The 25,437-nt window shown below is 37.8% G+C and overlaps 1 protein-coding gene and 1 pseudogene across 4 annotated transcripts in view; one reads left to right on the top strand and one right to left on the bottom strand.

The window, feature by feature from the left end:
• Positions 1–25,437, bottom strand: part of PRKDC (protein kinase, DNA-activated, catalytic subunit) — a 224,653-nt gene that overhangs the window by 137,482 nt on the left and 61,734 nt on the right. For all 4 annotated transcript variants that reach the window (XM_045789112.2, XM_045789113.2, XM_045789115.2 and 1 more), the window contains 9 exons: positions 22,254–22,477; positions 21,323–21,534; positions 20,786–20,918; positions 19,982–20,140; positions 18,967–19,170; positions 5,965–6,150; positions 5,474–5,578; positions 4,249–4,416; positions 2,455–2,582 (listed from right to left, as the gene is read on the bottom strand). In XM_045789112.2, the coding sequence (XP_045645068.2) occupies positions 2,455–2,582; positions 4,249–4,416; positions 5,474–5,578; positions 5,965–6,150; positions 18,967–19,170; positions 19,982–20,140; positions 20,786–20,918; positions 21,323–21,534; positions 22,254–22,477 (1,519 nt within the window). The remainder of the gene's footprint in view (positions 1–2,454; positions 2,583–4,248; positions 4,417–5,473; positions 5,579–5,964; positions 6,151–18,966; positions 19,171–19,981; positions 20,141–20,785; positions 20,919–21,322; positions 21,535–22,253; positions 22,478–25,437) is intronic.
• LOC123786838 (small nucleolar RNA SNORA62/SNORA6 family) lies at positions 18,764–18,930 on the top strand (annotated as a pseudogene).

Here is a 25,437-nt window from a genome sequence, read left to right as displayed (position 1 = left end):
CAGCACCAAGTCTGCTTAAGATTCTCTCTCTCTCCCTCTCCCTCTGCCCCTCCCCCACTCATGTTCTCCTTCTTTCCCTCTAATAAATAAATTTTTAAAATCTTTAAAAAATAATAAAAAATTTAATAATAAAATTTGTTCCCTTTTTTCCACTGTAATTTCCTAAAATACTAAAACTATATTCAGGTAATGAACAGCCCTAGTGACAAAGGCAAGTTCATTACAATAGATTTCTAGCTCCTAAATGTAGAAGATATAAAAAGATTTTTAATTTAAAAAAATTTTTTTTAAATATTTAATTTATTTGAGAGAGAGACAGAGAGGGAGAACATGAGCAGGGGGGAGGGGAAGAGGGAGAGAGAGAAGCAGACTCCCTGCTGAGCAGGGAACCCGACACGGGGCTCAATCTCAGGACCCTGAGATCATGACTTGAGCCGAAGGCAGATACTTAGCCAACTGAGTCACCCAGGTGCCCCTAAAAAAGGATTTTTTAAATGACCATTTACAACTCCTGATAAAATAAATGATTTGGGGCAATAATCATAAATGCATGCTAGAACATTGGGAAAAGGCTATGTCATACATGGCTAATCAATCTTAACATCATGAAAATTAGGGCTACTGGACACTATGTACCCCCAAATGCCATGAACATGAAAAATAGAGCATCCACTATTAAGTATTCTTGCCAAAAGTTGAACCTGAATCTAACTAAGCTTTTAGACTTAACTTCCCATTTACAGGAAACTGGAGCTGGAGGAACAAGTTAAAGGAAAAGAACAGAAAAAAAAAAATCAGGTAATATAGGACTCTGAGATACTATGCAGGCCAAGTGTCCAGGTTTCTTCAACAACAAAAGAATAATAAGGGGATGGGGGACTGTTCTAGATAAAGACAGATTTAAGAGATACAACAGTGAAATGTCATGTAAGAACCTCGTCTGGATCAGAATTAAAAGAATTCAACAGTCTGGAGCATTTATGATTACTGGAGAAATCTGAAAATGGAATTCGTAATAATTTTATTCCATTGATACTGGTAGTATAGCAGCCCAAGAAAACGGTGTGTTTAGACATACATACAGAAGTAATTAGAGGTGATCATCAGGGAAACACAAATCAAAACCATGATGAGATACCATCTCACACCTGTCTGAATGGTTAAAATTAACAACACAAGAAACAACAGGTGTTGGCAAGGATGTGAAGAAAGGGGAAACCTCTTGCGCTGTTGGTGGGAATGCAAACTGGTGCAGCCACTCTGGGGTACAGTATCGAGCTTCCTCAAAAAGTTAAAAATAGAGCTACCCTACAATCCAGCAATTGCACTACTAGGTATTTACCCAAAGGATAAATACACATTCAAAGAGGTACATGCACCCTGATGTTTATAACAGCATTATCAATAATAGCCAAACTATGAAGAGAGTCCAAATGTGTCCATCAACAGATGAATGGATAAAGAATATGGGGTGTGTGTGTGTGTGTGTGTGTATGTGTGTATATACATATATGTGTGTGTGTGTCTATCTATCTATCTCTATCTATAATGGACTATTACTCAGCCATCAAAAAAGAAATCTTGTCATTTGCTATGATGTGGATGGAGCTAGAGAGTATTATTCTAAGTGAAATAAGTCAGTCAGAGAAAGACAAATACCATATGATCTCACTCATATGTGGAATTTAAGAAAGAAAACAAATGAACCAGGGTGCCTGGGTGGCTCAGTCGATTAAGCATCCAACTCTTGATTTCAGCTCAGGTCATGATCTTAGGGTCGTGAGATCGAGTCTGTATGGGGCTCTGCATTGGGCATGGAGCCTGCTTAAGATTCTCTCCCTGTCTGCCTGTGCTCCCCCCGCCACAAAAGACGTAAGAAGGGAAGTGGGAAGAGGAAAAAAGGAGAGAGGGAAACACACCGTAAGAGACTCTTAAAAACAGAGACCAAACTGAGGGCTGATGGAAGAATGTGGGGGATGGGCTAGATGGGTGATGGTTATTAAAGAGGGCACTTGTGATGAGTACTAAGTGTTGTATATAAGTCATGAATCACTGAATTCTACCCCAGAAACCAATATTGCACTGTATGTTAACTAACTAAAACTTAAAAAAAAAAAAAGTAATTAGAGGTAAAATGACATGGCATCAGGGATCTGCTTTATTACAGTAACTACAGCACAAAAGAAAAGAGACCAAAATAGGGTTGATAAGGCTGGAAAATGCTCATGCGTGTTTGATCTGGATGTTCATTATGGTCTTAACCTTTAGCGTTGAGTGTGTTTGAAACTTTCACAATAAGTCTTTTTTTCTCCATCAAGAAAAACAAAATAAAATTGAGTTGTAAGAGTTGACCGCAATTGCCACTCAACTTTTTTTGGAACAGAGAAGGTAATTTCCCACAGAAATAAAAAGTATATGGTGTCTGGGGTCCTAGACTAGAATAGAATGACTTACTTTCTGGCAATCTTTTTGAAAGTAGATTGAAATAATTCTTCCATTACATGCTGCTGTTCCCGACAAAGAATTTCTGTCATCAACTGCAACAATATAGGACTTTGAGATAATTCCAATGCATCTAGAAACTAGAAAAAAAAATAATTTTCTTGGGTTTTTATTTTTGTTTTGTTCTTACCAGTACTAACAAAATGGAAAATTAAAGCTGGGTTTCACAGAGAACAAATGCTACCACTTTTGCCATTTCTGCAGCTATAACGAATGCATGGCATATAATAACATTTGCTAAATATTTGAGTTTTTATTCTTTAAACGTTTTGCAGATGTTCTTCCCTCTTAAAGCAGTCAGGATGTTCTGAAAAATCAGATTCCAGGTTCTGAAATTCCACGAGGATGTGCCTTCACTGAGGTCTTGGTCTTCACCATTCCAGGTACTCTGGGGGCTTTTTTTATTTTGGAGACCTTTCTTTTCCACACCATCTTCATTGCACAGCAACTGTTCTAGGCTGCTCATCTAATGTTCTCTACTCTCCCATTTTCCATCTTGATGTCTATTTGTTCTGCTTTCTAGGAAATACCCACAATTTTATCTTCTGTTTTATGAAGTTTTTTTTTAATTTTGCTTTTATATATTTAATTTCCAAGAGCACTTACTTGTTCTACTTTACAGACACAATACCTTCTTTCATATCTGAAGCTACTCTTACAGTTTCTTTGATATGCTCATCCCCCATCTCCCTTTGTTGACTCAGTTCCCGCTGAGTTCCTTTTTCCTGTTGGTTTACATCTTTTTAGGTTAGAAGCTTCCTTCAAATGTTCAGTGACTGTACTTATATTTACATTAGCACATTTACATTAAAAGAAAGTGCCAACGATCTATGTAGAATCTTTGTGGATGCTATAACCATTAGGTAACCATTAGACTGTTTGGAATAGGATACTTAGAGGGCACCTACATGATGGTGTCATCCCATCAACGACCTGCTGATTGCAGGAATGCACCATTCAAGAAAGGTGACTGGCAAGCTAGAGGCAGCATGTACCGGGGCATTGAGAGTGTCACCACCAAGCTCTCACCCCAGGAACTACACTCAGCTTATCAGCATCAAGCCACCATAGCCTTGAACTGTTGTCTGTGAGCATCTGTGCTTTATCTCAATTTATTCTGTGCACCTATTAACAAGATGTGTCCTTTGGTAGCAAAAGTGCCTAAGAGAGGATATTTTGGGTCTGATAATGCTCAAAAAATTTCCATACAAATTAATGGTAATTGCTTCTTTGCTTTATATCATTTTGGCTTACAAAAGTTTTCATAGAAATGTTTCACTTTTGGATAGCAGGGGAAATCTGTATATAGTTGCTATAAATAACAATCTAGTATTGTACAGGAGAAACAAATAATCTACCACCTTGTTTAAGCCACTGGTATTTTAGAGACCTTCATCTGTATATTAAATAATACCGGTGATAATCACTAGATGTTTCTCAAATAACCACTACTTTATTCTATTTCTTAGCTCTTTCTGGCATTAATTTTCAAAATTTATACATAAGGCATATAATATTTCACAATATTTTTCTGCATAAAAGATTTCAATTTAAAATGGGAGGGAATGAATTCCAAAAGATTTAGATATGCATCTGGCCCCACAGCTACCCAGCTTTCAAAATGAATTGAACTGAATTCCTTAAGTTACAATACATCTCTGACTCTGAATATTTCACTTACTTTTCATCAAGAAATGTAACAGAAAAACAAGGTTTTAATTTCACTTGGTACTACTAAAAACTAACCTTTTTCATGCAGTCTACATAATTATTGTACCGCAGAGTTCCTGGGGGAAATTCTTCAGACTTCATGGGGAAATTAGAAATGATAAGCTTTTCAAGAACATGCTTAAGGTCCTCAAGACTGCCTTCAGTAAGATTGGTGAAGAATGGAAGAAGAATTACAGCCTGACCCTGTGGGAGCAATGCAGACATATGAAATTGCCCCAGTCGGGGCTTACGAATCCTACAGAATAAATAAAATTACTGCTTTCTTAAGGCTTTGGAAATAAAGTACTGTTTGGATTCAATGAATGACTTCAGAATACCTTCTATATTACACTGAAAACCAACCTGAACACAATAATGTATCTCAGCTTCTACTCTAGAGGCCAGTGGGCCAACTGAGGGCTATATACATGTAATTAAATAGTACACTGTATGATGATGCTCTGTGATTTTTCCTTCTACAAATACAGACTCAGTACACTGGATAAGTTTGGTGTGGAAAGAGCATACTGAACAACCTCTGGGATAATTTATAAATATTCCTCACAGAACTAATTCAGAACTTCATAATGAGCATAAAAGAAACTAGGTGATATTTCCTATCTCCCCTATGTGGCAAGAAAGTTCCCAGGCTCCCTCATACTGAGGAATGAGAAACTTGATTAACCACAGAACAGAAAATTCCAAAGAAATATTCTTATGGTCTACTAAAAAAAAGTCTTTCATTAAGGCCACATTTTATTAGAGCATAAAATCTAATTATTATAGGACTTTAAAATTATAATATTAAGTTCTTAACTCTAAAAATTACCCAGATATATGTATTAATAGAAAAATTACTGAGTAATAGTTTAAATTCTGTCATTCACTAATACAGCAGTTCTCAAAAAAGCCAATTTGAACCACACATATGAAAAGACAAGTACTAGTTCTTCTAAGTATGTGAAATTCATTGTGATTATATTTATCTTTTAAAGAGACATAAAAAAGTATGCACAGATCAAATAACATGATGCCACGGGTCTCCTTCAAGGGTAGGAGCGGCTGCATAGTTGAAACAGACATGCCCAGAGACAGATGGCTACTGAGGCTGAGTGACAGGTACACAGGGGTTACTCTCGCTTTTGAATATGTTTGAAATTCTCCATAATAAAAAACATACAACATCACAAATACGTAAAAATATAAAATGGGAAAATAACGGAGAATGTAATCTGAAAAAAAAATCTTTTTCATCCCTTACCTTTAAATGTAAACCCAACTTTGAATCAGCAAGTAGACTAGCATATGTTGTAAAGACTTCAGGGAATGCACTGTGATTTGTATTAAAAGATACAGATGAATCAATCTAAAGGAGGGGAAATAAAAACATGATACATTTCTATATTATGCCTCTAATTTCCTTTAACACATTTTCCAAGTTTTTTAATTTCAGAAATAATCTACAAATTTGTTCTTGGGTTTAAGAATATCATAACAATTCCTGTTCTGAAACATTTTAAATCTATCTGGTAAGACAATGCATGTAGACACTAAAAAGGTAAAGTATAGGAAAGGATAATGAGTATAAATAATAATGGAAAAAGTATAAAATGTAAGGTAATCAGCAACTGTCCAGTAAAAATATTTTTTACTTATCAAACCAATGAGCTTCCTAAGAAATCTCCATCATATTTTTAAAGACAAAACTTACAGAGTCCAAAACAACTTCTTTTTTAAGGTTTCTCAAGATACCTGCAAAATTTTGGCCAGTAAGTTCAGCACTGCTGTTTTACTTTCAGGAGCAGAATCTTTGGCCCACCAGGAGTCCCACTTCTTCCAGTTGTGCAGAATTGTACTCGCAAGTTTCAGTCCTTGGTGCTTCTGGCTGGCTCGATTCCTGAAGCTCTGATCTAACATACCATTCAAAACGGCGCTCACCTAAAATAAGTAGGTGGTACTTGAAGAAAAATCCCCAATATTAAAAATGACAGATATATAACAAAATCTACTTTCAGTTCAAAGCTATTCTTGGAAAATAAAGATGTTATTTCTGTAATAGCTATTTACTTCATTAACTCCTCAAATTTGAGAAAAGCAACTTAACATGTAAATTTTCCCACAAAAGCATAAGGTGGTCTCCTTTATGAAATCATGTTCATCCTATTGCTTGTTTTCTTAGTTGGGAGCGTTCTCGATGAGAAGAATTAACTCCTCTATTATACACGCACATGCCCAGAAGCATACACCCATGCTTGCACACACACATTTCCTGTCCCACCACCTTTCCAATAGTTGACATCCTAATTTTGGTTAGATTAATATTCAATATTCTTATCATTATGACAATGCAAAAAAAATTTTTTTTTAATTTTGAATTATGTTAGTCACCATACAGTACATCATTACTTTTTTGATGTAGCGTTCCATGATTCATTGTTTGCATACAACACCCAGTGCTCCATGCAATATGTGCCCTCCTTAATATCCATCACTGGGCTAACCCACCCCCAACCCCCACCCCAAAACCCTCAGTTTATTTCCCAGGGTCCACAGTCTCTCATGGTTCATGTCCCCCTCTGATTCTCCCCCTTCATTTTTCCCTTCCTTCTCCTAATCTCCTCCATGCTATTTCTTATGTTCCACAAAATAGTGAAACCATACGATAATTGTCTTTCTCTGATTGACTTATTTCACTTAGCATAATCCCCTCCAGTTCCATCCATGTCGATGCAAATGGTGGGTATTCATCCTTTCTGATTGCTGAGTAATATTCTTTATTCATTCATCTGTTGAAGGGCATCTCAGCTCCTTCCACAGTTTGGCTATTGTGGACAATGCTGCTATGAACATTGGGGTGCATGTGACCCTTCTTTTCACTGCATCTGTATCTTTGAGGTAAATACCCAGTAGTGCAGTTGCTGGGTCATAGGGTAGCTCTATTTTTAACTTTTTTCAGGAAACTCTACACTGTTTTCCAAAGTGGCTGTACCCACTTGAATTCCCACCAACAGTGTGAGAGGGTTCCCCTTTCTCCACATCTTCTCCAACATTTGTTGTTTCCTGCCTTGTCTATTTTTGCCATTCTAACTGGTGTAAGGTGGTATCTCAATGTGGTTTTGGTCTGAATCTCCCTGATGGCTAATGATGTTGAACATTTTTTCATGTTGGCCACTCATGTTTCTTCATTGGAAAACTGTCATGTTTCTTCATTGGAAAATTGTCGTTTTTTGACTTGATTATTTGGTTTTTGGGTGTTGAGTTTGAGAAGTTCTTTATAGATTTTGGATACTAGCCCTTTATCTGTAGTGCCATTTGCAAATATCTTCTTCCATTCTGTGGGTTGCCTCTTTGTTTTGATGACTGTTTCCTTTGCTGTGCAGAAACTTTTTATCTTGATGAAGTCCCACAAGTTCATTTTTTCTTTTTGTCTCTCTTGACTTTTGAGAAGTGTCTTGAAATAAGTTGCTGTGGCCGATGTCAAAGAGGTTAGTGCCTATGTTCTCCTCAAGGATTTTGATGGATTCCTGTCTCACATTGAGGTCTTTCATCCATTTAGAGTTTGTCTTTGTGTATGGTGTAAGACAATGCAATCATTTTTACACAACATTCAGATCTCCATGAAGTATTAACTTGCCTGTTTTCTTTGTTGTTTTCAATGTGCCTATCATTATTTGCCATCAAACTCTCCCAAATTAATGAGATCTCCTCAAAACATCTAAACACATCAGACAGTCTATCAGCTTGATCTCAATGACAACATTGTTCCCACTCTGGAATGTCTGTGATCACTGCCCTCTGGGTGTCACTTCAGCACCCTCCAGAAGACTGGTCCTCTTCTTTGTGTCTGAGCCAACTTCCCAGATCAAACATCTTCCTCTTTCTTGGCTGACTGATGAGAATACACAGGAGATAAGGTTCCTTTGAGATCTGGCACATCTGAAACATCTGCATTCAACTCTCACACATGACTGATAGTCTGGCCAGATTCAGAACTCCAGGTTGGAATCTTCTTTGCTGAATTGTGAAAGGAATTTGGTTTATAGTCTTCTAGTGTCCACTCTGCAGTTGCAAAGACAAATGGCATCTGATTTCTTGATCCTTTTAAATGTAATCAGGTTGTCTCTTGCAGAAACTTTTTAGAATCTTTTCTCATGGTGAAGCCCCTGGGGTTCTGAATTTTCAAGAAATTTGCTCCATGTTAAGCTGCTTTCATACACTGTGCTGGATATTCAATGGCCCTTTCCCATCTGGAAGCTCAAGATCTTCATTTCTGGAACATTCTCTTGAGGCCCTGTCTTCTCCTTGGGATGGAGTTCCTGGTGCTGGACCTTATCAGTGAATCCCAAGTTTCATCATGTTTTCTCTACTACTTTCTGTTTTGTCTTTTTACTTTATTCTCTGTGAGAATTCCTAAATTTAACCTTCCAAACCTATTTCATTTTTAATTTCTGATGCCTATGCTTAATTCCCAAATATTCTTTTTTGTTCATTGTTCTTTCCAGTAGCAATTCTTATTTCATCAATAAGCTGTCTTCTCTCATCTCTCTGAGATTCTTTTCTCTTTATATTTCCACCTCACTGAATAGTCTCTATGTCCAACGGCTTTTTACCTGCCTATTGCCTTTAGAATCCATTTCCTCGATGCCTGGTGCTCCCTGGCTGTTGGCACATATTGAGGAACTGACTAGTACTGTTCAGTGAGCAAGGCTCACTGGCAATAGGGATCAGTGTAGGTTGGCTGGGCAAGGATGACATTTAATCTTTATTTTCTCTTAGACTTGTCAAAATATTCTGATATCCTGCGTGAGGGTATATACCTAACCAACCATATTCTGGGAGCCAAACCGGGGGAAGAGACCTAACAGCCTCAAAGTTCAGAATTCAGGGAGGCTTTCACTTAACTTCCTTGTTTCAAAAGGTATTTCTACACCAAAGATATACAAAGGATCATAAAAGACCATTATGAACAATTATTCACCAACAAATTGGACAACCTAGAAAAAACGGATAAATTCCTAGAAACATACAACTTACCAGGACTGAATCTGGAGGAGATAATCTGAACAGACCAATTAATAGTAAAGATGGTTGAATCAGTAATCAAAAACCCTTCAACAAACAAAAGTCCAGGACCAGATGGCCTCACTGGTGAATCCTACCAAACATTTAAGGAAGAACTAAGACCAATCCTCAAATTCTTCTAAAAAAATGAGAAGACAAGTGAACACTTCCATACTCATTCCATGAGGCCAGCATTACCCTGATACCAAAACCAGACACAGAAACTACAAGAAAAGAAAATTACACGAAAATATCCCTGATGAACTTAGGTGCAAAACTCCTCAACAAAATATCAGCAAATCAAATTCAACAATACATTAAAAGGATCATATACCATGATCAAGTGAGGTTTATTTCAGGGATGCCAGGATGGTTCAACACCTGCAAATCAATTAGCGTGATACACCACATCAACAAAATAAAGGATAAGAATCATAGGATCATCTTAATAGATGCAGAAAAAACATCTGAAAAATTCAACAACCATTCATGATAAAAACTCAGCAAATCGGGTAGAGAGGGAACATACTTCAACATAATAAAAGCCATATATGACAAACACACAGCTGATATCACACTTGATAGTGAAAAACTGAGAGCTTTTTCCATATAAGCAGGAACAAGAAAAGGATGTCCACTCTTACCACTTTTATTCACCACAGCATCAGAAGTCCTAGCCATAGCAATTAGACGAGAAAAAGAAATAACAAGCATCCAAAACTGAAGGGAAGACGTAACGCTGCCTCTGTTTGCAGATGACATGGTATCATATATAGGAAACCCTGAAGACTCCACCAAAAAAACTATTAAAACTAATCAATAAATTCAGTAAAGTTGCAAGACACAAAATCAATATACAAAAATCTTTTGTACTCCTGTACACTAATAACCAACTATCAGAAAGTGAAAGTAAGAAAACAATCCCATTTACAATTGCATCAAAAAGAATAAAACAACTGGGAATAAATTTAACCAAGGAGCTTAAAAGCCTATATGATGAAAACTAGAAGACACCGAAGAAAAAAACTGAAGATGCAAATAAATGGAAGGATCTTCTGTGCTCATGGAATAGAATAATTAACATTGCTAAAATGTTGGTATTATCCAAAGCAATCTACAGATTCAATACAATCCCTATCAAAATTCCAATGGCATTTTTCACAGATATAGAACAAGCAATCCTAAAATTTATATGAACTATAAAAGACCCTGAATAACCAAAGCAATCTTGAGAAAGAACAACAAAGCTGGAGGCACTGTGCTTCTTGATTTCATGCTATATTATGTCAAAGTAATCAAAACAATACAGTATTGTCATACAAACAGACACGTAGATTAATGGAACAAAATGGAGAGCCCAGAAATAAACACATGCAAGGAGCCAAGAATATACAATGATGAAATACAAAGAAGCCAAAAATATACAATGGAGAAAGGATAGTCTCTTCAATAAATGCTATTGGGAAAACTGGACAGCTACATGCAAAAGAATGAAACTCAACACCTATTTTACACCATACACAAAAATCAACTCAAAATGTATTAAAGATTTGAACTTAAGACCTGAAGCCGTAACATTCCTTAAGGGATAAGCTCCTTGACATTGGTCTTAGTGGTGATTTTTTTTGGATTTCACACCAAAAGCAAAGGCAACAATAGCAAAAATAAACAAGTGGAACTACATAAAACTAAAAAGCTTCTGCACAGCAAAAGAAATCACCAACATAATGAAAAGGCAATCTGTAAAATGGCAGAAAATATCAGTAAATCATGTATCTGATAAGGGGTTTATATCCAAAATATATGAAGAACTCATACAACTCAACAGCAAAAAGTCAAACAATCTAATTCAAAAATGAGCAGAGGAACTGAATAGACATTTTTCCAAAGAAGACAGTCAAAAGGTAGATGAAAAGGTGCTCAACATCCCTAATCATCAGGAAAATGCAAATCAAAACCATAGTGAGATATCATCTCCTACCTGTAAGATAGACTAGCATCAAAAATCAAAAGTGTTGGTGAGGACGTGGAGAAAAGGAAGCTCTTGTGCACTGTTGGTGGGAATGCAAACTGGTACAGCTACTATGGAATACAGTGTGACAGTCCTTCCAAAAATTAAAAACAGAAGTACTGTATGGTCTGGCAACTCCACTTTTATCTGAAGAGAAGATCACTATCTAAACAATATATCTGCACCCCCATGTTCATTGAAACATTATGTACAATAGCCAAAGACATAGAAACAATCTTAAATGTCCATCAACAGATGAATGAACAAAGAAGATGTGGTATATACATATACAATGAAATATAATTCAGCCATTATAAAGAAGAAAATTCTGCCAATTGTCATAACATAGATTTGACCCTGACAACATTATGCTAAGTGAAATGGGTCCTACACAGAAAGATAAATACTGTATGTCATTTATACATGGAATCTAAAAAACCAAACTCAAAGATATAGAGAACAGACTGGTGCTTGCTAGAGGCAGGGGATGGGGAGTCAAGCAAAATGAATGAAAGAGGTCTAAAGCACAACTTATAGTTATAAGATAACTAAGTTCTGGAGAGGTAATGTATAGCACAGTGACTAAAGATAACAATCTGTATCACATAACAGAAAAGTGCTGACATGCTTAAAAGTTCTCATTGTAAGGAAAACAATTTATCTATATAAGGTGATGAACATTAAACTTATCACAGTAATCATTCTGCATGATTATCAAATTTGACTAAACAAATCATCATGTTTTACACCTAAAACTTACAAAATGTTATATGACAATTATATCTCCATAAATTTGGAAAAAAGAAAAAAGAATATTCATTCATGCGAATGGTTATAAAATAAACAAAATCAGTAGTTTTCTGATATACCACATCCTTGTAAAGAAAATATAAAGGGGGGGGAGCCTGGGTGGCTCGCTCAGTTAAGCATCTGATTCTTGATTTTAGCTTATGTCATGATCTCAGGTTCATGAGACTGAGCCCCATGTCGGGATCCATGCTCAGCTGGGAGTCTGCTTCTCTCTCTCTTTCTCTCCCATCCGCCTTAGCCCTCCTTCAATCATTTTATCTCTCTCTCAAATAAATAAATCTAATTAAAAAAAGAAAATATAAAGGGAAAATATTCCATTTACATTTACACCTAAAGAGCATCCAATATCTAGAAATGTTTTTACGAAATGTGCAGCAACTAGATGAATAAAATGACATCATTCTACATAATAGTATGACAAAAAGGATTGGAGATTATGAATAAAGGTTTGAATAAATGGAGAGACGTACCTTAGAAAAACTAGGCTTCAGTTTTAGAAAGGTCAATTTTGAGGGAGGAGTTAAGACGGCGGAGGAGTAGGGGTCCCCTTTCTCAGCTGGTCCCCTGAGTCGAGCTGCATAGGTACCAGACCATACTGAACACCCATGGAATCAGCCTGAGACACAAGAAGATACATGTGGATCTCTACAAGCGAACATATCCAGCGCTGAGTACTGAGGAATGATGCCGGGAGCCGTGAATCCACGCACAGATATCAGAAGATAAATGGAAGGGGGAGGGAGCCGACACGCTCAGGTGCTGGGAAGCAGTAGCCACCTGCACTGGGGAGCAGGCGGACTCACCGACCAGCACCCGCGAAAGAGCAGACTGAGTCTGTGAGCGGGGGAACGCGCGCGACGAGTCTGAAAACATGCGCTCGGGAGTGCACGCAAACCACATTGAAACAGAGTTCTGGAGCGTGCACAGGGACGGCTGGCAGCTGGCAGTGTTAGAAACACAAAGGATGGAGACGTGCCGGCCCTGGAAGTGAGGGCTGGGATGCTGGCTGTGGGGCACACAACCGGGGACGCTGCAGGTTTTTAGCAGCACCAACAGAAACAGAGTTAAAGAGGCCAGAAGAGCTCGGTGGAGAGCGGACTGCGATCTCTCTGTTCTGAGAGAGCGGCTGAGATTCGGCCACTGCGACTCTGACTCTCAGAAGAGGCACAGCAAACTGCCAGGGAAAGCTGCAAGAGAACAAAAGCACAGAAATACCAGTTCAAATTGTGCCCATCCCCACTCACAGGGGACAAGGAGACTCTACCCAAACAGGGCTGCCTGAGAATCAGCGCCGCAGGCACCTCCCCCAGAAGGCAGGCTGAAAAATCAAGAAGCCCACATTCCTAAGGTCCCTATAAAACAAGCACAAACTGCCGGGGTCTTGGTCAATAATTTGGGCTCTGGACAACCCCGCAACCTCTCCTCATCAGAATGACGGGAAGGAGAAATCCGCCCCCAGCAAAGAAAAGACAATGAGTCTGTAGCCTCTGCCACAGAACTAATGGATATGGATATAACCAAATTATCAGAAATGGAGTTCAGAGTAACAATGGTCAAGATGATGTGTAGGCTTGAAAAAAATATTAACGAGAACATAGAATCCCTAAGGGTGGAAATGTGAGCAAATCTGGCAGAAATTAAAAATGCTATGAATCAAATGCACTCAAAACGAGACGCTCTGACAGCCAGGGTAAATGAGGCAGAAGAACGAATCAGCAAATTGGAGGACAGGTTAGTAGAAGAGAAAGCTAAAACAGAAACTTGGCTCAAAAAAATCCAATCTCAAGAACGTGGGTTACAGGAGATGACTGACTCAATGAAACGTTCCAATATCAGAATCAGAGGCATCCCCGAAAGAGTGGAGAAAAACAGAGGTCTAGAAGAGATATTTGAACAAATCGTAGCTGAAAACTTCCCTAATCTAGCAAAGGAAACAAGCATTCGTGTCCAAGAGGCAGAGAGGACCCCTCCCAAGCTCAACCATGACAAACCTACACCACGTCACATCATAGTGCATTTCGCAAATATTAGATCCAAGGATACAGTATTGAAAGCAGCCAGGGCAAAGAAATTTCTCACGTACCAAGGCAAAGGTATCAGAATTACATCAGACCTGTCTACACAGACCTGGAATGAGAGAAAGGGTTGGGGTGGGGGGCATTTTTAAAGCTCTATCTGAGAAGAACATGCAGCCAAGGATCCTTTATCCAGCAAGGCTGTCATTCAGAATTGAGGGAGAGATAAGGACCTTCCAGAATCACCAGTCACTGACCAATTTCGTAACCATGAAACCAGCCCTACATGAGATATTAAGGGGGGTTCTATAAAAGTAAAGAGACCCCAAGAGTGATACACAACAGATATTTACAATCTATAGGAACAAAGACTTCATATGCAATGTGACATCATTAAAATCATATCTCTCAATAATCACTCTCAATGTGAATGGCCTAATGCTCCCATAAAATGGCACAGGGTTGGAGACTGTTTAAAAAGACATAACCCGTCCATCTGCTGTCTACAAGAGACACATCTTGAACCTAAAGATACATCCAGACTGAAAGTGAAGTGATTGAAAACCATTTTTCATGCCAATGGACCTCAAAAGAAAGCTGGGGTATAAATTCTCCTATCAGACAGATTAGATTTTAAACTAAAGACTGTAGTTAAGGCACAGAAGAACACTATATTATTCTTAAAAGATGTATCCAACAAGTGGATATGACAATTATAAATATCTATGCCCCCAACAGGGGAGCAGATAGATACACAAGCCAACTCTTAAACAGAATAAAGAGACATATAGATAATAATACGTTAATAGTAGGGGACCTCAACACTCCACTACCAGCAATAGACAGATCACCTAAGCAGAAAATCAACAAAGAAACAAGAGCTTTGAATGACATTCTGGACCAGATGGACCTCATAGATATATATAGAACACTACAACCCAGAACAACAGAATACTCATTCTTTTGGAATGCACATCAAACTTTCTTCAGAATAGACCATATACTGGGTCACAAAACAGGTCTCAACCGATACCAAAAGACTGAAATTATTCCCTGCATATTCTCAGACCACAATGCTTTAAACTGGAACTCAATCAAGGAAAAATTTGGAAGAAACTTAAACACTTGGAAACTAAGAACCATTCTGCTCAAGAATGACTGGGTAAAACAGGAAATTAAAAATCAGCTTAAACAATTTTTGGAGACCAATGAGAATGAAAACACATTGGTCCAAAACCTATGGGACACTGCAAAGGCGGTCCTAAGAAGAAAATACATAGCCATCCAAGCCTCACTCAAAAGAATAGAAAAATCTAAAATGCAGTATTTATATTCTCACCTCAAGAAGCTGGAGCTGGAACAGAGGAACAGGCCTAACCTGCACACAAGGAGGCAGGTGATCAAGATTAGAGCAGAGACCAATGAATTAGAAACCAGGAGCACAGTAGAGCAGATCAACAGAACTAGAAGCTGGTTCTTGAAAGAATAAACAAGATCGATAAGCCACTGGCCAGACTTATTCAAAAGAAGAGAGAAAGGACCCAAATTAATAACATTATGAATGAAAGGGGAGAGATCACAACCAATGCCAATGAAATAGGAAGGATCATTAGAAACTTTTATCAACATCTTTATGCTAATAAATTAAACAACCTGGAAGAAATGGATGCCTTCCTGGAAACCTATCAACTACCAACACTGAAACAGGAAGAAAAACAGGAAGAAATTGATTATTTAAACAGATTAATTATGAAGAGATTGAAGCAGTGATCAAACATCTCTCCAAAAACAAGAGTCCATGGCCTGATGGATTTCCCGGGAATTCTACCAAACATTCAAAGAAGAAATAATACCTATCCTCCTGAAGCTATTTAAAAAAATAGAAACAGAAGGAAAATTACCAAACACATTCTATGAGGCCAGTATTACCTTGATCCCCAAACCCAGCAAAGACCCCATCAAACAGGAGAATTACAGACCGATATCCCTGATGAATATGGATGTCAAAATTCTCAACAAGATCCTAGCTAATAGGATCCAACAGTCCATTAAAAGGATTATCCATCAAGACCAAGTGGGATTCATCCCTGGAATGCAAGGGTGGTTCAACATTTCCAAATCGATCATTGTGATAGATCATATCAAAAAGAAAAGAGTCTAAGAACCATATGATCCTCTCAATTGATGCAGAAAAAGCATTTGACAAAATACAGCACCCTTTCCTGATTAAAACCCTTCAGAGTGTAGGGATAGAGGGTACATTCCTCAATCTCATAAAAACCATCTATGAAAAGCCTACCGTAAATATCATTCTCAATAGGGAAAAGCTAAAAGCCTATCCCTTAAGATCAGGAACACGACAAGGATGTCCACTCTCGCCATTATTATTCAACATAATACTAGAAGTCCTTGCAACAGCAATCAGACAACAAAAAGGGATAAAAGGTATTCAAATCGGCAAAGAAGAAGTCAAACTGTCTCTCTTCGCAGATGACATGATCGTCTATATGGAAAACCCAAAAGACTCCACCCCCAAACTACTAGAACTTATAGAGCAATTCAGTAATGTGGCGGGATACAAAATCAATGCTCAGAAATCAGTTGCATTTCTATACACGAACAATGAGACTGAAGAAAGAGAAATTAGGGAATCCATTTCATTTACAATAGCACCAAAAATCATACGTTATCTTGGAATTAACTTAACCAGAGATGTAAAGGATCTATATTCTAGAAACTACAAATCACTCGAAAGACATCGAAAAAGACACAAAAATATGGAAAAATATTCCATGCTCGTGGATCAGAAGAATTAACATAGTTAAAATGTCCATGCTACCCAGAGCTATGTACACTTTCAATACTATCCCGATCAAAATACTGAGGACATTTTTCAACGAACTGGAACAAACAGCCCTTAAATTTGTGCGGAAACAGAAAAGGCCCCGAATTGCCAAGGAATTGTTGAAAAGGAAAAACAAAGCTGGGGGCATCACATTGCCGGATTTCAAGCTATACTACAAAGCTGTGATCACCAAGACAGCACGGTACTGCCACAAAAACAGACACACAGACCAATGGAACAGAAGAGAACCCAGAAATGGACCCTCAGCTCTTTGGGCAACTAATCTTTGACAAAGCAGGAAAAAAATCCAGTGGAAAAAAGACAGTCTCTTCGATAAATGGTGCTGGGAAAATTAGACAGCTACATGCAAAAGAATGAAACTTGACCACTCTCTCACACCATACACAAAGATAAACTCAAAATGGATGGAAGACCTCAATGTGAGACAGGACTCCATCAAAATCCTAGAGGAGAACATAGGCAGCAACCTCTACGACATTGGCCACAGCAAGTTTTTTCATGACACATCTCCAAAGGCAAGAGAAACAAAAGAAAAAATGAACTTGTGGGACTTCCTCAAGATCAAAAGCTTCTGCACAGCCAAAGAAACAGTCAAAAAAACTAAGAGGCAGCCCATGGAATGGGAGAAGATATTTGCAAATGACACTACAGATAAAAGACTGGTATCCAAGATCTCCAAAGAACTTCTCAAACTCAATACACAAGAAACAAATAAGCAAATCATAAAATAGGCAGAAGATATGAAGAGACAGTTTTCAATGAAGATATACAAATGGCTAACAGACCCATGAAAAAATGTTCAAAATCATTAGCCATCAGGGAAATTCAAATCAAAAACACACTGAGATACCACCTTACACCAGTTAGAATGGCAAAAATTGACAAGGCAAGAAACAACAATTGTTGGAGAGGATGTGGAGCCTTTCTCCTACACTGGATCCCTCCTACATTGTTGGTGGGAATGCAAGTTGGTACAGCCACTCTGGAAAACAGTGTGGAGGTCCCTCAAAAAGTTAAAAATTGAGCTACCCTATGATCCAGCCATTGCACTACTGGGTATTTACCCCAAAGATACAGATGTAGTGAAGAGAAGGGGCATATGCACCCCAATGTTCATAGCAGCATTGTCCACAATAGCTAAATCGTGGAAGGAACCAAGATGCCCTTCAACAGATGACTGGATTAAGAAGATGTTGTCCAGATATACAATGGAATATTACTCGGCCATCAAAAAGAACGATTTCTCAACATTTGCTGCAACATGGACGGCACTGGAGGAGATAATGCTAAGCGAAATAAGTCAAGCAGAGAAAGGCAATTATGATATGGTTTCACTCATTTATGGAACATAAGAAGTAGGAAGATTGGTAGGAGAAGAACGGAAGAAGAAAGGGGGGGTAACCAGAAGGGGGAATGAACCATGAGAGACTATGGACTCTGGGAAACAAACTGAGGGCTTCAGAGGGGAGGGGGTGGGGGACTGGGATAGGCCAGTGATGGGTATTAAGGACGGCACGTATTGCATGGTGCACTGGGTGTTATACGCAAATAATGAATCATGGAACATGACATCAAAAACTAAGGATATACTGTATGGTGACTAACGTAACATAATAAAAGATTATTATTTAAAAAAATAATAATAATCAATGTTTCAATGTCCATTTAGCATTATTAAATGTTCATTAAAGCTGGGTCTTCTTTCCTTTGATTTTGTTTTCAAAGATTTGCAAGAGTTTTAGATCTTCTGGGAAGAGAAACTGTTCTGTTTAGACATTTTTCAAGAATATGGCAATCTTTTTATAGGTATTATATAAGGAAAATTACTTAAGTAAAAATTTCACAACGAACTCACAAGTGTAGGTAGTGTGCTACACGGGGGGCAAGTCTTTTGCTAACACCACAAGGGTTTCTGGCTCAATGAGTGGAGTTTGATGGTAATTCATGCTACGTGTAAATAAAGTAAAAATAAAAAATAAAATTTTCATTACCATTTTGGGATTATCCACAGATGATTTCATGAGCTCCAATACAGTAAGATCCAGATTTTTCAGTAATTCAGTGTTGATTGTCTCTGAGAACAAGCTATAAAAATACTCTCCATGAGAGAAGCTGACCATGTTTCTCTGGGACACTCCTGAGGCTGGCATAGACAACAGTGCCGTGTCCAGGAGAAGATTCACAAGGTACTCACACTGTGAAAAAGCAAGGAAAGGTACAATGACAGGAGTATTTTACCTGTTATAGGAAGAGGAAAATCACACAGTAAGGTCTAAAGAGAACCTGGTATTTGAAGGCCTGGGTTCAAGTTTGAACTGTATACATTTCAATAAGTTTGCATTTTCTAAGTTTCATTTTGGGAAAGAAATCTTCCCTGACTCATGTTCCTCCCAAATTTCCAGAAAATCTTTTGTTGCTTCGAGGGGAGAGGCTAGTAAGCACATTTTTAGACCATTTAAATATGTAAGTTGCTTACATTAAATGAACAAAGGGGCAAAGAAAAGCTTTCTGCTACAGGAGAAGGGAAGACTGGTAGAAGGAATGAACACAAAGGACTGGCTAGCAAATATCAGCTGCAGCAGAAACTGTTTGAGGCCAACCCTGCACAGTTCAAAAATCCATGAAGATATCTTTCTGTGGTACCTCTGGAATTATCCTACAGGGGTGCTCCCTAATCAGCCATCTGAAAATCACAAGGGACAGGGGAAGAGGAAGCCGCTGTGTCAACACAGTTCAGCTTTATATTCACAAAATATTCTGCCTTATAAAGTCTTTTTGGAAACAAAGTGTGATAGACAAAACGCCAATTTAAAAAGAATATTATCATATTTCTTTTATTTAAAAAAAACTTTTAGAAAGGAAGTCAGATCACGTAAATCTATTAAAGTACTTCCCTAGCTAAGAAGTTACTAAATTCCAGCTAAATTCTTGTTTTTAGAAACACACTGCAAGTGAGCTATTTATTTACACCATTAGGATAGCATAGCATATAGCTGCTGTTCCTACCAGTCCTCCAAAAGCAAAGGCCAACTCCAGAAGTCCACTGGCTAATCGTTTACAACTGGGGTCTAGTGAATGAAAGTACTCTTGTTCATCTCCAGGTGCAATGCTTTTATAAACCAGGGAAAGAAGTTTTGTGCCAAAAGAATGATGCTGATCTGCAGACTAAAATAAAGGCAACACTGAAACATCCAGCAATAAGATACTTTAGAGAAACACACAATTTCACACCTTTCATGAATTAAAAATAATCCATGTTCATTAACGCTGACTACATTCTAATCATCAGGAAAATCTTCACTCAATTTTGCTTTCTATGGTATATTTTTTTCATTTATATTGCCTAGCCAAAGGCACAATAACAGTTCATCCCTAAAGTTCTTCAAAAGGCTGTTTGAAATACAAATGTCCTTCTTTTATTTTATATTGATAAATTTTTATATTTATATTCTAAGTTAATACATGTCTGGCGTAAGTAATTCTATAATTCCCATTTCAGCACATTCTATACATACAGGATGTTTAAAACATATATATAAGTAGGGGCGCCTGGGTGGCACAGCGGTTAAGCGTCTGCCTTCGGCTCAGGGCGTGATCCCGGAGTTCTGGGATCGAGCCCCACGTCAGGCTCTTCCGCTATGAGCCTGCTTCTTCCTCTCCCACTCCCCCTGCTTGTGTTCCCTCTCTCGCTGTCTCTCTCTCTGTCGAATAAATAAAATCTTTAAAAAAAAAAAAATATATATATAAGTAAATGGACTAATTAATTTTATTAAGCTAAGAGAAATGTAAAAACAAATTGGCTGTGGTTACCTGAGATGGTAATACAACATGTAAAAAACCAGCTCTGTGAAGTTGTTTACAAGCCGACACGACAGACATGAGCTTGGCCCTATCCACATAAGCATCAGGGCCATACAGGTCAACAGCACAGAGCTCCTCAATGCTGCCATGTAAGAAAAACAAAAAGAAACGAGATAAGTGTTGATTCCCCTAAACTAGCAGGATACACTGAAAAATTATGTGTGTTCTGTTTAAATGTGTTTACTGACTACTTGACACTCAAATTCATTACATGACCCTGGAAAGCAAACACGGGTTAACAATGAACATGGGGCCCAAGCGCTAATCCAGTGGTGGAGATCAACACAGGGCTAAGCCACATCTGAGGCTTGCCATAAGTACCATAAGGTACAGGGAAAGCATGTGTTAAATAGATAATTTTCAAGCAACTGATGAGATCCTTCACTTTAGGAAATGGGGCTATAGCAGAAACATGCAGCTGCCAGAGTACATTGCAACCTTAAATTCCAACACAACACTGATCCCAAGCATGATCTGAATGCCCACCTCTGTGATGTTATTTTTTCCTTGAGGTACATCTCCAGGGTGTCTTTGTATGGGGACTTCTTTAGTGCTTTCATCAGGTTTACACAAACATCAGGAAGATTATTCATAATTAGGACATCACCAATATTGAAACCTATGCTCGAGGGCTCACACAGGGTTTTCACGAAGAGTTTCATAAAGTTTTTGTTGTTACATAAATTCTTCTCGAGGAGCTGTAAAAAATGATTTGAATAAAAACACATCCATTAGTCAGCACTTAGATTTTCACTACTGTAAGGTCCGTGAAGCCAGGAATTTTTGCCTGGCTAGGGCAGGGGTTGGCAAACTTTCCCTGTAAAGGGTTAGAAAATAATTATTTTAGGCTTTGGGGGCCCTATGGTCTCTGCTGCAACTGTTGAACTAACTGCCATTATAATGTGAAAGCAGCCACGGACAATACATGGACAAATGGGCTTGGATGAGTTCCAGTGAAACCTTCTTTACAAAAGCAGGCAGAAGGTGAGATTTGGCCTGTGGACCATAGTTTTGTGGCCCCTGGTTTAGAGAGCTGTTGTATCTGCAGACAGGGCCTGGCATATAGTAGATATTTAGTATGTATTAAATGGGTAGACCAACTGGACTTTGTTTATGTAATAAGCCTCACAGACACATTTACAAGGATTTGTTAATGAGTGTTTCCTAAGGTTTATGTTTGATCGATCATAGCATAAAATGCAATATCCAATAAAATATCTAGAAAAGCTATTTTGTATTTTATTCACACAATAAGAATCTGAAGTACATGCAAGGTTTTATTACTTTCAAGAACACATAACTCCTACACCAATGGAAAGTTCTAAGAAAGCCAAAACCACTTTTAATAGGTACTGGAAAATATTCTTCCAGTGCCAAGTGCTGACCTCACACTAACAGAGCACCAGGAGTAACCTACCTTCCAGCCTTCTGGGAAGGTGCTGAGCAGTGTTGTGGTAAATTCCATAATCCGGACCACAATCGTGCATTTGCTGTAATTATATCTTTCCCTCTCCTGTGGACTGGGTCTATGACCTGTTGCCCCAGTGCCAAAGCACTTTTCTGCTGCCGTTATATCATGCATAGCAATGTTTTCTAAAAAGAAAGCCACTGCTTTCCAAAGTGAAGACTGTGTTTCAGTACCTAAAAAAAAATTATACTCAATTATTAACATATGCTTCCTTCTAACCCCACTATGATTAATGTAAAACACCTTCAGTATAGGCATGATATACTCTTAGTCAAAATTCATACAGAAAAAGCTTTTTATTTTTTTAAAAAGATTTTATTTATTTATTTGACAGAGAGAGACAGCGAGAGAGGAAACACAAGCAAGGGGAGTGGGAGAGGGAGAAGCAGGCTTTCCGCCAAGTGGGGAGCCTGACACGGGGCTCGATCCCAGGACCCTGGGATCATGACCTGAGCCAAAGGCAGACGCTTAACAGCTAAGCCACCCAGGTGCCCCCAGAAAAAGCTTTTAAAAAGCACACCAATTTCTGTCAAATGTTAAAAAAGCTCATATGCTTTGATCCAGCATTGAAATTTTATCCTAATGAAATAAAGGCAGAATTATAAAGTTGTGTTTGTATGGATGTTCATTTTAGCATTGTTTTTAATAATGAAGAAACAGAAACAACTGAAAGGTCCTTCAAAGGGACAACAGAGAAACAAATTCTGGCAGCGGTCTTTTTATGGAAAAAATTGCATCAACTCCCAAATGGACCTGTACATAAATCTCACATGTCTAAAAACACGAAGGTGCTGGTTCTCCTGGCCCTCAACCCTACTTCTCTCACAATTAGCCCAGTCTTGCTTATGGAAGAAAGACAAAGCAACTTTCTCCTCTCCTCAGTCTTACTGTAGCTTTATACCAGTGTGTAAAGACCTCCCAAAGGGACAATCTTTAAAAATGGTGTACACGTTGAAAGAGTAAAGTAATAACTGAATAAGAAATGCTTTTATAGAGGTGCTTGGGTGGCTCAGTTGGTTAAGTGTCTGCCTTCAGCTCAGGTCATCATCCCAGAGTCCTGGGATCGAGCCCCAAGGCTGTCTGCTCAGCAAGGAGTCTGCTTCTCCTCCTCCCTCTGCTCCTCCTCCCATTCGTGCTAATAAATAAATAAAATTCTAAAAAAAAAAAAAAAACTGAAAAAAAAAGGAATGCTTTTATAAGTCTGAGGGTTTCTAATTCTTTGTTTCCATAAAATTTAAGTTCATCAAACTGCCAACTTGACAGATCATTAAAAATAATTTTGATGACAGATCATTATGTATTCAAAGAAATGAGGGAAAATATATTAGGAATTTCATTTTCAAACACCAAATATCCTTGAATCCAATAGACCAGGGACTGTATGACACATTCCAATTACGGATATGCTAAATGTGGGAAAAAATGAGCATTTTAGCATTATTCAAAGATGGCATTTGTTTATGTGAACAAGTTTTTTTTTGGTAAAATCTATACAAAACAAAAATAGAATTCTAACCATATAATTTTACTTTTTATATGTAATAATTATTCTTCAAAATTTTTATTATGCTTATATCATTATAGTGGTAATAAACATAAAGTGCCCTAATAGCAAATGCAATGATAATGCAACACAGAAGAAACCTATAACATGTAGACCATTCTGTTGCAAATACATAGAGTTATGAGTAACAACATAAGCATAAAAACACAAAATACTTAGGATAAAAAAATGTGAAGGGTATGGAATGGTAAGAGTAATTTAGGAACTATGCAAAATTTCCAGTAAAGAAACTGTTAAAGCTGTTAGGCTCCACTGAATACATTTTTTAAGCAACGCTAACAGTTTTATGTTAAAATGCCAACATCTATGACACACCAGAAATTACGACTGAAAAGCAACGAGGAATTTTTTGTCAAGTTTGAAAGAAGGTCCACTGTTTTTAATGTTCTCCACTCCTCACAAGATAAATGAATAAAACCGTTTGAAGACTGCTTAATTGTGACACATTCGCCTACTTTACTAATATGTGGTCATTTAAATTAGCTTGAGGTATATTTACTGACATAAAAAACATCTAATATGTTAAGTTTTCTGTTTAAAAGTTAAGTTTTTTTTAAAAAATCAAATTACAGTAAAGCATGCAATAATCTAAGTTAAAAATTAAAATTAAAATATATATTATATACATAGAAAAAGTTTAGAAAAGTAAACACTAAACTGTCTTAGTGTTTGTCACTAGGTAATGCAATTAGGGGAGAGGGTTTTACATATTTCCTATGCTTTTTTCCTGGTTGAGATTTTCATAATGATATATGAGATCTCTTAAAACAACAAATTTAAGGTATTATTTGAAAGTGAACAGCTATACTATTGCTGTTTTTAAAGTTTCAGAACTTATCTGACCTATCCTTCTGAGAATCCCATACTAGAATCATGCAGAATCCCTGCTAGAAAGAGTCAAATCTCAAAATAGCATAAAATTTGTTTTCCTGAACCCCAGCGTGTATACACACACACATTACACACTCCCCACCACGTCTGGCTCCAACTTCCTCAAGCCAAAAGGAAGACAAGACATTCTTTCTCCCAAATTCCCAAAATACAGACTTCACCTCTGACAAAATCAGAGACTGGTAGTTCCTTTAGTCAGCCACCACCAGAACTGAAAATCATTCTAGAACATGTTCTGAGTGGTAAATTGGACGTTCAGCCCATGAGAGGATTTAGGTGAAACCCCTGAAGACTAAAATAGCCTGCTCAGAGAACCTCTCAGCTATGATCTGCTCCAGACACTCTATTCTCGGAGAGACACACCTCCCAGGAGCCATCTCCCGCCTTCCGAGGTCCCATTTAGGTCACTAGAAGGATGGAGCCTGCCATCTCCTTCTTCCCAGCACTGGCTAAGGAGCACACAGAACACTCCACCCTGTAGTCTATCCTCTGTAAGCAACACTATTATCATCATACTACAATAAAAACACTAAGGAATAGGAAAATGTAAGTAGCATGTAAAGACATGCTACTCAAAAACCACAGAATAAGATCAAAGAGCCTCATGTCAGGAAGAACTCATTTATTTCATAAACATTTTTTAAAGGATGTACTTATTTATTTGAGAGAGGAAGAGAG

This window comes from Ursus americanus, chromosome 9 (genome assembly GCF_024610735.1).
Source record: "Ursus americanus isolate L20-20 chromosome 9, mUrsAme1.1.p, whole genome shotgun sequence".
NCBI lineage: Eukaryota > Metazoa > Chordata > Mammalia > Carnivora > Ursidae > Ursus > Ursus americanus.
Note: the sequence above shows the minus strand (reverse complement) of the source record. Positions and strands in the feature narration are given on the sequence as shown.